We start from the raw sequence: 12,700 nt of genomic DNA on the forward strand, positions 1-12,700 counted from the left end.
GGCAGCACTGTGGCTACACAGGCAGGGCTGTGAACAACTCTGAAATGACTCTCAGGGTTTGAGACTCGTGAAGGTTAAGAGTCTCTGGTTTAGTGGACAGGAGATTTAGCTCTCATGAATGTCATTTCCAGCAGAGGTAGGCAGCTATTTCTTTTCAACCTACTTTCCACATATTTGATGCTAAACAGTAGACAAAACTTAAGCCAAACATCACCCTCCAGGGTTGAAAAATGTAACCATTAAATAAAAGAACTCCTTCAACACTTGTGTGGGATTGCCCATTTTTGCAACAGAAATAAACAGCCTGGCACTCTCAGGCTTATTTCTGTATTCATGTAAGGAGATTAATTTTTTAATAGTTGTTCATTTTGACAGTACAAAGGTTAAAAGGTATCCATACATTCGCATAGCTAGGAAGATAGTAAATGTATGGATAGTTATGCAACGTCATTGCTGTTTGCCAAGAGGCTAAAAGCTCTAACTTTGCTCTACTTATTTACCTGTTTATAGGTTTATTGTAAGTTAGCATTTCCAAAATGGCGATTCCCATCATTTGGCTTCAAAACGCCTCCTCAGAAACCAAAAGGTGACCTCCCTGAAACTGTGACATGTTTCATTCAGTCTATGGATTGAGCCTAGCTGCTGGAGAAAGCTGCTTGAAACTAAAACACAAATAAAAGAGTAATATTTGCCTCACCGTTTAATCACTTGTGTTGTTCTGACTGATGAGTGTTTAGAACCTTCATTAGGACGACTGTGTTAATCATCAAATCAAATATCCCCTCACAGAGAAACACCTCTGATGACTCAACGTGTCGGTGTGCAGACTGTGACATTTAAAGTGTAATAACCTGCACAGTTTAGCAACTTCACTTATCAACGCACTGAAGCCATATGAAGGATCCTTACTTCAAACAACAATGAGCGAATGTTCAGGACCTCGCAACCCCAAAACAAATCTGCAGGAAGCAATTATAAGATTAAAAAACACAATTAAAAGAGGGCTCGTTAGTGGTACCAGAGGGCTTTAATGTGCACAGATAATGAATCCATAATCAGACGCTCTGTAGTAATTACTTTGTTTCTGGATTACTGCTCCAACTGAGAGCCTGAACCACTTCTGAGGTCAGTGTAGGTAAAGAGAGCTCTCACTCTGAAACATGCTGTTCTGTGTGATAAAACCTTCGTTTTTCAAGGTTATGAAAGGTTGAGTGCTGGACGTTTAGTTTTGTTTTTTTTTCTTTTTCTTTCTTTTCTCTTGTCTGCATATATATTTCTGGTTTGTGTTTCATGTTTGTCACAAACTGTCAAATATTAATGCAATTTATTCTTGTTTAGTTTTAACAGCTGCTTCAACGTGACAAATAAATGTAGCTGAGACTGATGTTAGTCATGTCTTCAGCCCTTTCACATGCAGGTGCTGCATGTGAAAGGGCTGAAGAGGACACCTTCGATTTTCCAAACTTCATCTTGTCTGAAATGTTCTTATAATATGATGTTTTTCACTTTTACGGCACATTTGTATGCTGATTAACTTTTGTCAAATGTCCATCATTCATGTACTGATGTCTGTGCTGTAGCGTCCACATTCACTGTGACTTTTTGAAGTGATGTGTTTCTCTTGTAACTTTGGGATCATTTGCCCTCCTGTCTGTTCCTTTAGTCATCCAGTTTGGGATGGTGACTCTGTTTGTGGCCTCTTTTCCTTTGGCTCCGCTTTTCGCCCTCCTGAACAACATCATCGAGATTCGCCTGGACGCCAAGAAGTTTGTTATGGATCTGCGCAGGCCGATCGCAGCTAAAGCCAAAGACATCGGTAAGTGTTTATAACCTCGACTGAAATGTAACTCTGTTTATCCCTCTTTATGTTTTTAGCTGCATTGCTTTTATGTAAAAAGAAGATTTTACTTTTGATCAAATGTGGTCTTTACCTCGCTGTGTGCGGCCTCTCTGAATAAAAAATGAACAAACCTTATCATCTCCACTTCACAAACTCTTACATATCCTTACTGACTTAGACGCTATCCAAAGCCCTGTTTATCTAAAAGTTAAAGGTTCATATTAAGATTTATAGAGGTTGACAAGTCTCATCTGAAATTTGGCTAATGTTTTAAAAACAATAAATTTTAAATTCAGCCTCTTGTAGGCGTTTAAAGAGCAATTCTCTAAATGTAATAGATCTAACCTTTAACTTAATGTGGATGTCAGAGTATCTCTAAGTGCTCCAGACATGCAGTTCAATGTATTTTACATCACATTAGCTGTGCTTTTCAACATTGGAATGATTTAATGCAGAATTTTGAGGTTTAGAAAGAATTTTAAAAATAATAGAGGTAGTTGTATGATCCAGAGCTGGGTGCACTGGTAGTTCATCCAGTTGTATTACCTTTGTGGAACGTGGCACAGGAGCGACTTCAGGGTCAGACCATGCAGGAGTTCAAAAGTAATTGTTAATAATCAATTTTAAAATCAATCACGAGTTAATGCAAACAGGCTTAGACCTCATGGAGCATCCAGCCTATGAGCAGACTTCATTAATCCGGACTGGAACTGGAGAATCTCAATAATTGATTTTACAGAGGATGAAAGGATAAATCACTCTGCTAGTTTGATATATTTTTAAACTTTTCAAATAGTGTAAGTTAAAGAAGAGGTCTAGACTTCTCAGAGGGTGACAGTTCGTCCCTTCTCATGCTGCATCTTCACAAAGCCAACATCTAATCCAAACCTAACTGATCATGTAGGTTGTTCACTGTGTTCCTGTGATACTTTCTCCAGTTCGATGATATTTTTCTACACTTCTTATAGACTGTTGTGTCATCTAGTGGTTGCACAGGGTACTTATTGATCTTCTGCAGTTGCAGTTGCTGTTTCCACCTTAATGACTGTTCTCTGTTTGCAGGTATCTGGTACAACCTCCTGAGAGGTCTCAGCAAAGTAGCAGTCATCGTTAATGTAAGTCCTTAAAGTCAGCGTACAGATACTCGCACAGAAACACGTCAGAAAGATGTTCTGACTCACAGCAGGATAATTGAAATGATGGAGTACTGGAGGCTTTTTGTTCTGTAAATATAGAAACCTCGAAGACGGTCTGGTTTATTCTGATGATTTGATGTTAACTCTCTGCTTTGCAGGCCTTTGTCATCTCCTTCACCTCTGACTTCATCCCGCGGCTCGTCTATCAGTACGCGTACAGCCCTAATGGCACCATGCACGGCTTCATCAATCACACCCTGTCCTACTTCAACGTCAGCGACTTCCAGCCAAACACAGAGCCTCTCCAGCCCATGCACCTGGGCTACCATGTAGATGTATGCAGGTAAGGTGTCACCTGATGGTTTCATCTACTGTTGAAAATATTGATATGGGTTTGTATACGTATGTCTCACAGATGTTTTAGATCATGTATTGTCAAGAAAATGTTCCTAAATGAGGAGGAAAGTCATGGAAATGTATTGTCAGAAATTTGCATGAATCCTAATTTTATTTTTTGATACCCACATCTTTTTTTTTTTTTACCTGTATATTCGTTTAACTCACTATTTGTGGATTTGACATTTATTTTTCAGATGATATGAATCATTATAGCGCTTCTTTGACTCTTTCTGTAATAAGTGAGAACTCAGATGTCTGTCAAATCCTGCAGTGATGAACATTTCTCACTGAATTTTTTTTGGTCTGCAGGTACAAGGACTACAGAGAGCCTCCGTGGTCCGACGAGCGGTATAATTTCTCAAAGGAGTTTTGGGCCATTCTGGCTGCTCGCCTCACGTTCGTCATCGTCTTTCAGGTTCGGAACAGAAATGATGTCAAACACAGATTCTTTGTTCTCCCACATTAACTCATGTAGACATCGCTCTCACTTCTGTAGTTCATATTTTATGTGTGGAGCAAACAGCAGCAAACACAAGACTCATATTTGATGGATTTTATGGTCTGAATGAGCATATGAGAATCTAATGCAGGATGTAAATGTGAGAAGTTAACATCAGAGGAGAAACAGCTTGAACACGGCCTGTGGCTGTCAGCTCCTCCCTGTAGTTCATCTAATGAACACTGAAACACTGAACACTGTTCACTGAACCGGCTCTGTTTACCCCTCTCTGAGTCCAGCGTCGCCTGAAGAAGCACATGCTCTCTTGTGTTTATTATAATTATCCAAACGCAAAAACAAAATAACAAAAGCTTATGATACCTTTAAAGGAAGTGTACACCAGCTTGTTGGTTCTGTGATAAATAATTTAGATGCTTTAAAGAATGGAAATACATGTGTTGTATTGTGATTTTGTTTGTTTTGGTTTATGTTTTGAATCAGTTTTTGAGCACGGAGCTCCTCTAAAGATGAATAAGTGCCTCAAAGACTGTGCTATGTATGTTATATTATAATTTTGATTCATGCAGTATGTTTAATACATAATGTATGTCATAAATACTTCAAGTTAGAAACCAAGAAGTAATGTAATACCATAAGAATACAGCATACATAACAGTCAGTGTTAATAGCTTATTGCACAGTTCCATGTTAAAACACAGAATGGAAAAAGTATAAGAAATAAGCCAAATTATGGTTCTGAATTAAGATCAGAAATATCAGTAAGAATCTCATGACTGTGAAAGCTGAATCTATAATCGATCACATTTTAAGTCATATCACATTAATAAACAAAAAGCCAAATTAAGTCCTCAATTTGATTCAGTCTGTCGTCTCTGTATCTATTTATCTAGAATTAATAATCTCGGACACTTTCATTGACTTACTCTATATTTTGTATTTCAGCTAGAGACCTCCTCCTGTCAGGAAAATTAAATAAAAGCTTGTTTCTGGTAGTTCAATAATGAAAGAGAGGGAAAACACTAAAGCTGCCTCATCTGCTTTGCTGAATGCTTTTATCTGAGTCAGACTGTTTAACCTTTAAAAAAAGAAACAAAACATTCTCTTCCTGTGATTTAAAAAGGCTCTAAGTTTAACTAAGCACTGCTGTTTGATCAGAACACTGATCAAATTTAAAGCTGCACTCTTGCTTGGTCTGGTAACAGCAGTAGCTTTAGAAGACGGATCTCTACCTCTGCTACCACTGTAGATAAACCTCTGTCACATGTTTACCAAAGTAAAAAGTCATTTAATGACACGTCACATGACCACCACAAAAGTAACTCACTGTAGTCTGTCTCGGATGTGTGTACATCTAATAACCCAGTCCCTGCTCTGCTCTTTGTTCCCTGCTCTCTGTTCCCTGTGGTCCGTGCAGAACCTGGTGATGCTCATGAGTGACTTTGTGGACTGGTTGATCCCGGACATCCCCAAGGACATCAGCCTGCAGATGCACAAGGAGAAGATCCTCATGGTGGAGCTCTTCATGAAGGAGGAGCAGGGCAAAAGGCTTGCAGCGCGGGACAACCACAACCATGACAACTACACCTCCCCCTCATCTGCCAATCAGAGCCCATCACAGCCCCGCTCGCGACCTGTATCGCACGCAAACTGCTCCTAAACTTCTTAAGCTGCGGGGCTCTGAGAAAACAAGCATAAACAGCAACAAGCAAACACATGTACACAAACTGTAAATAAGTCGACTGGCTGCTTTAACCCAGCTGGTAAAAGTTCTGACGGTTTCTCATTACGTTTTTAATACTAGCAATGCTTTGCTGCTTTCATGCGGTTTGGGAATATTTGCAGAAACGACCTGATAGCTCAACTTTGAAATGCTCATATTACAGTTGTTGTTTGCCTCTTTTCAAACCTTTCCTTAAGTTACTAAGTCATTAACCACAATTCCAGGAGATACTCAAACAGCACTGATAGGAATAAAGATCACGACACATTATTTATTGGATGTATTTGAAAGGAAAAAGCCATTAGCTTTATTGGACTCGGGGGGATTCACCTTGTTGCGACCATTATTTAGGACGTCTGAGAAAGCAATCACAGGAACCGATTTACAAGCAGTAAATTAATATGACATTCATCCGGGACGTCCTCCGCCAATCCGTCCACGTGGTCCTGCTGAGAAGATCCCTCAAGGTATCTCACTGCTGAGATCCTCCCTCCTGCCATCAACGTGTAAAACTCAGATCGGCTTTTTTTGTTTGTTTTTGCACAATTATAAAGACGGCAGGAATTTATTGATGTACTGTTTTTGAATATGCAACATGTTCAGGCGCATGTGCTGTGGTTGTTGGGATCAAATCAAGGTTTTAGAAGCGATCTGTCGATTTGTACGATTCTCTTTTACAAGCACGATACTGCTCAATGTTACCCTTTGAATACTAACAAACCGCCTAACAGGGCTCAGTGCCATGACTCCAAAAGCACAAGTCACATTTTGACTCTCTTTGATGAACTGGAATTCTTAAAAGTGAAAATGATGAGATTTACGTCAAAAACACGACATGATGTCATTCTCCATCTCACCTTACAGAGATGCTGAACTTTAGATACTTACCTTTCAATATACAGAGGATCCTTTCCACATGATACGATCTCAGAGTCGTGTCTTAAAGCTGTGGTGACTGATTTTTTTGGTGCTTGGGGACAGCAGCATGAGCTGAAAAGGCGACGTAAACCAAATGTCAACAAACTAACCTGTTACAGTTAATGTCAAAGTGAACAATTAGTTATACAGAGAGAAACATACACATCATGTTCAGGGTCTTTAGCCTCTCAGCGCAGTATTTAATACAATTTCAGCTCAAAAAAATACATTTTTCCTTGGCTCTTTGAGCGAATCGTTGCTGAAAATAAGAAGCTAAAAAGTTTTTGAGACACAAAACCAAAACATGAAGCTGCAAGAAGCCAAAACGCTTTGTAAAGCTGTTGGGTCCATGATCCAAGGTTTTTGTGGTAATTAGCGACATTTAGCAGAACAAACTTGGTAGAAATGTAATATGATATTCTTAAAAAAGGTGCATTTCGACCAAGAGTTCTGGGGTCTTTTAGCCCCCAGAACTACTTTACCCTGAACTAAAAGGTTCCTGTGCCCCCATTGTTGTCTGCGTTTCGACCGTGGGCTGAAGTCCCGGGTAGATTGTGTAAATCAGGCCAGTGACGTATGGAGGAAAGAAAGTAAATGCACTACACCACCAGACCAGTAGAGGGCAGTAAAACAAAGATGAATGCCATTCATCACAGATGACACCGTAGGAGCAGACGGACAGGCAGGTATCATTATGAGCAACACAACAGTTAGCCTGTTAGCATGAAGAGACTCAGCTGGTGCTGTTTTAGATGGTGCTATATTTCATCACAGATGGATTCACTGAATCAACACGTGAGAGGAGATAAGCGCGAGTAGCAAAGACGTTTCAACACGGCTTTAAAATCCTTTTGAACTCAAAAAGCCGTGGCAGAGATCGGACGGTGTTTTGGTTTAAACAGCGACCCTGTTAACTGGAGACTTTCAGCCGGATGCATCCCTCATAAACATCTTTAGACGATCATTAAATATCTGATGAGGATATTTTGAAATCTTAATAAAAACTAAACTAGTTTGCATTCCCAGGAACTCCCTCTGTGTTTCAACAGCTGTGTAAACTCCACAAACACTGACACGTTCAGCTGAAGGTCTCCAGTTTACAGGGTCACTTTTAAAACCGGAACACCGGGAGAGACAGATTCACGGTGGGCTGAGAGAAGACTACTGTTACAAGCTGCTAAATCAAGAGAATCACAGCTTCTTCTTTTGAAAAGTACACACACATACAAAAAAGATAGAACAAATAAAAACTAATGAAAGAAAGAGAAATCAAGAGAATCACAGATGTGTGTGATGTTATTGTGGACGGAGGGAGGAATAAAAACACTGCGGTTAATAAGACATGTTCAGCATTGCAGGCCCTGCCCCCCAAAAGCTTTGAAAAGTACTACCCTCCGAGCAGGGACTTTTCAGGGGGAGATCATCTACCCCTGAACTAAATATAGACCCTGGGTCCACCGGTTGAAACGCACGTAGTTCCCGGGTAAAGTTCCTCTGATCGATGAACGCCTTATGATTATGTGAGTATTTAATCACCTGAATATAAAAAATATATATTTAACTTTATATTAAATATAAAAAGGGCGACATCCTGCACTGCTCTGTTTCTACAGTAGTACAAGTTTTTGCATTTAATGAGTGCCAAATGCACTCATTTGAGAGTGGTAGAGTTAGTATTGGTGGATGTTTTTGATAGTACAGACTTGACCAAAGGAGGATCATACTTATCATGCATCACAGGAGCTTTTTGTCTTTGAAGGCCACAGTCAAACACTTTCATTCTACAATCTGGCTGCTAGATGTCGCTAAATACTCTGATTTCTATCCACTGTACCTTTAACATGACTCGATTGAAGTGTTCATCTGCTGCTCCCCTATAGTCTCTATAAATCAGCTCATGCAGGTTTAAATAACTGCCATGATGATGTCTACCACACAGAGGAGTCTCCTTTAGATCACATTCCACTAACTTTGACAGAATTTGTCTCTGTCTTTGTGCCCATGACAGGGAGATGTTAAATTATCCAGCTCAGAGTTCAGAGGATGAAAACATGACATCTTTGGAAATCTTAACTCAGCTTTTTAAAAGGTGTTTTGCAGAATAGCATCATTTGCCCGTGCAGCAGCTCATAATACACGTTAGTTAGCATTAACAGTTACCAACTGTAAACTATATAAAGCTGTTCATTTTGAATCTGTTGAAATATGAATGCAAAGGATGAGTCCTGAAAATGGAACTAACTCATGTTTAAGGGGACGCAGGATTTAACATTTGCTTAACACAATGTCTCCAGAAACCAGCACAAGAGTGTTGCTCAAGGGAACTATGGTGACAGCTGTTTAAGGAGAATAGTGACACTGTTTACCTGCCTTATAATCTCCCACCTGCTCAAGGGATCCAAACCATCACCTTTGTGAAAACTCACTGGCTCATTTGAGATGTCCGTTTGTCGAACCAGGAAAGGCAGCACTGTTTTAATATGATTACATTGCCTTATACTAACCGCATAAATCATCTGCATTTTCCTAAAGCTGCATTTCTTAAGCTACTCAAGCACAAAGACTGAATACTTCTTTGTTTTGTATTTATGAACCTGCAAAAACACACGTGGGAGTGACTGGATGTCACTTTGAGGATTGTAAATGTACTGTGGACTGAAGTGTGCGGTCTTGCGTACAGTCTACACTCGTCGATGTGTCAGATCCTGCACCCTGCTGTAAATACATCAGGCTACCCCAAATCGAAGCCCTCAACCCAGACTGATGGAATGTATTTGACTTTTTAAGTTTCAGTGATGTTTTATCACTTTAGGTCAAACTGTACTCTGCATATGTTTCTGTACTCTTTTATTATGATGCATTTCTTCGTGTACGTCTAGTTTTAGAGGGTTTATCAGCTCACAGGGGACCATAGATCTGATGGTTTAAATTGTTATTCAATGTAAGTCGTCACTTTGGACCTTCTGGGCTGTTCACTCGAGGATGTCTGGGAAAGCATCTGTCCGAGTGCAGCCTTTAAAGACATTTTTATCTTATAAGACGTGACTTCTTTCTGGGATACCACTTTGCTCTTCAAAGCAGAAACTGCACATTTTATTTTGATCAAGTCTTAATACTGTTACAGATGTGTACGTTAGTAGGGTTAGTGTTGATATTCAGTGATAGGTGACAAACTGCTGCAGGGATGCAGAGCCTGTTTTAGCTAGAAGATCTTTAGCCTCTGATTCTTTAATAACCTGATGTCACATGTGAAGACCGTCGCTCGGGTGTCTTCATGAGATGTCCTTCTCCTGCCGTCTGATTCTATGTTGTATTGAGAGCATCAATAAAACACAAGTTGTGACATGCTAACATCTATAATAATGTATGTCGAAGCACATTTCACAACATGTGTGTATGCATGTATACGCGATTTGTCTGTCTCTGATATTTTGAATCAATTTTTTTGTTTAAACTTACTGCAAATAAATTAGAGATGAACTGCGTGAAGTTTATACATTCATTGAACATTCAGACATCTGACTGAATCCCTTATTATTCAAGACTAAGTTCACCTGAGGTCTGTCTTTGTGGTCATCAAGCTGCTGGTTCTTTGTGTTTTGACCAAATCTTGTAAACATGCAAAGACTGCCTGACACAAACAAAGAACAACAATCTGGCGTAAGTAATTCTGGCTTCAGGAAGGATTGAGACATCTGCTCAGCTGAGGTGAAGAGCAGCAGGCCTCTGGTTATGAGGACACACTGACTTATAGGTACAGGTAAGGACAGGGAGGCCTGTAATAAAGCACATTTCACACAGCGCTGACTGCAGAGTGCTCTCTGTGGTCAAAGAAGAACATTAAAATGATATTAAAAACACATCAGATGGTAGAGTGAAAGTGGAAGTAAATGCACAGTTAATGAGCTAAAATGAAATAATAAACAGGAAATACAGTTCCAGTGCAGAAAAGAATGAAGTCATAAATTGTACGTTTCACAAAATGCAACAAAGGAAATTTAAAATGCATCAGGGACATGTGGTTCATGAGAGCATCCCAGGCTTTAGCCTAGATTTGAAACACAGCAGACAGTAAAGCAGAACCATCTTGGTAATACTTACTATCAGGGCTTCTCTTTATTCTTCAGATTTACAAACCTCACACACATCACTCTCTGTCACCTGCAATGCAGCAGCCAAGACGTTGAGATGCTGATCAATGGTTCAGGTGGGGTGCTAAATTCAGCTGCAGGGTCCATGTTTAAGGTTTTTGTTTTTCCTCAGGCTTAAACTGTGTTTAAAGCTCTTGTCTTACATATAACACAATGTGATGTAAAACTGAATGAAAGTGATGCATCAAAGACATTTGTAAGAGGGGACTGAAGTAAGTACAGTGAGGTGATGAAATAAAAACTCAAGCAATCCATTTAACTCAGTGAACTCCCCAGTGAATACGCAAACACTCTATGTTCCAACCCTCACCTATGGTCACTAGCTGTGGGTAGTGACCGAAAGAACAAGATCGCCAATACAAGCGGCTGAAATGAGCTTACTCTCCAGGGTGTCTGGGCTCAGCATTACAGATAGGGTCAGGAGCTCAGACATCCAGGAGAGGCTCAAAGAAGAGCCGCTGCTCCTCCGCATCCAGAGGAGCCAGATGAGGTGGTTCGGGCATCTAGTAAGGATGCCTCCCGGACGACTCCCTGGTGAGGTGTTACGGGGTTGTCCATCTGTGAGGAGACAACGGGGAAGACCAAGGACACACTGGCGAGATTATATCTCTCAGCTGACCTGGGAATGCCTCAGTATCCTCCCAGAGGAGCTGGTGGAAGTGGCCGGGGAGAGGAGTGTCTGGGCTTCCCTGCTGAGACTGCAGCCCCGTGGATGGATGGATGGATGGATGGATGGATGGATGGATGGATGGATGGATGGATGGATGGATGGATGGATGGATGGATGGATGGATGGATGGATGGATGGATGGATGGATGGATGGATGGATGGTGCAAACAGTGCAGTTTGAGTGAAATGCTTAGAGAGTTGGTGCTGAAGTATCCATTGCGTCGTCACACTCAAACTCTTCAGTGATCATGAAATCAATTCCAACTCTGAATGACGTACAAATAGATTTATGTTTTACTTTTTGAGTGAGTGGGCCAGTGCCACCCAGGCCCATTACTGGCTAAACACGTCTGCATCATAGACTTGAGATAGAAGTCTATATCCTAATAAGTTGTTTACATAACTAAACATTTAGCACACAGTCAGTAACCAACTTGTAAAAATAAATACACTCTATTACTAAAACCTGCAATCTTCAAGAGCTACTAAGTTAGTGAATCTATTCAAAACGTTGGATTTCTACTCTGTGTGATTGTGTTATTTTAATCTTGTTACCAGTTACAGGGGCGGAGCCAAACTGTTTTGACGGGGGGCCAAACTGGGGCTCTGACTTTTGCAGGGATGGTATTGAGCTCAGTATTTGTGGTAACTTCTACTAAATTAAAGAAACACTTGTCAACTTCTGGTCGTGCTCTAGACTCTTTATCCATGATTAGCAACACTTACAGGCTGTAGCATCATGCTGCTTTGGGAACAGACAGATACAGATATGTTCAAGTACAGAGCAGAAGAATTGGAAACCTTACACCCCTGTAAAACAATATCTTGAACAATGGCTCCCTCTAGTGGGAGTATTACTATATTAACCATTAAGCAGGTTTAACATACTTTTTTATTACCTGGCGTTCTTGCTCATCTTCCGGTTGTGTAAGAAGCTTGATTCTGATTGGTCAAAACCCCTTGACAACCCCTTGACAGTGGTTATTAACATTCACTAACATGAACAACACCGGAGTCAAACTGATCACACGTCATGTCAAATCAATCCACTGAAAAGAGTTCAGACACATTTAACAGGCAGAGAAGAATCCATCACCATGGAACGATCACTGACGTGGAATCACTGGAACAATTTTTAAAAACTGTCAACATAAATCATTTTAAATCAATAACATAATATTGTAATCAATGTTTTTGACAACGTGTTTGTTTTTAAGTTAGTGTCCGGGTACTAAGTGGGATAATGTATGGAGAGCAGGTTGTTATGGGAAAAAGAATCCCCACAGGACGTGACAAGACACTGACACGAATAACAACAGTATCTTTGCATACATGATGGAAAGCATTGTTACCCCACTTTAATGTTTTTGTATTTATTCATCTTTTTCTAATTGAATTGATTTAAT

General features: G+C 40.2%; 1 protein-coding gene across 2 annotated transcripts in view; it reads left to right on the forward strand.

The window, feature by feature from the left end:
* Positions 1-9,958, forward strand: part of ano1a (anoctamin 1, calcium activated chloride channel a) — an 87,501-nt gene extending 77,543 nt beyond the window's left edge. For both annotated transcript variants that reach the window (XM_034681038.1, XM_034681037.1), the window contains 5 exons: positions 1,664-1,816; positions 2,903-2,955; positions 3,135-3,319; positions 3,685-3,790; positions 5,250-9,958. In XM_034681038.1, the coding sequence (XP_034536929.1) occupies positions 1,664-1,816; positions 2,903-2,955; positions 3,135-3,319; positions 3,685-3,790; positions 5,250-5,492 (740 nt within the window). In that variant the 3' untranslated portion in view covers positions 5,493-9,958. The remainder of the gene's footprint in view (positions 1-1,663; positions 1,817-2,902; positions 2,956-3,134; positions 3,320-3,684; positions 3,791-5,249) is intronic.
* Positions 9,959-12,700: the final 2,742 nt, after the last annotated feature.

This window comes from Notolabrus celidotus, chromosome 3 (assembly GCF_009762535.1).
Source record: "Notolabrus celidotus isolate fNotCel1 chromosome 3, fNotCel1.pri, whole genome shotgun sequence".
Classification (NCBI taxonomy): Eukaryota; Metazoa; Chordata; class Actinopteri; order Labriformes; family Labridae; genus Notolabrus; species Notolabrus celidotus.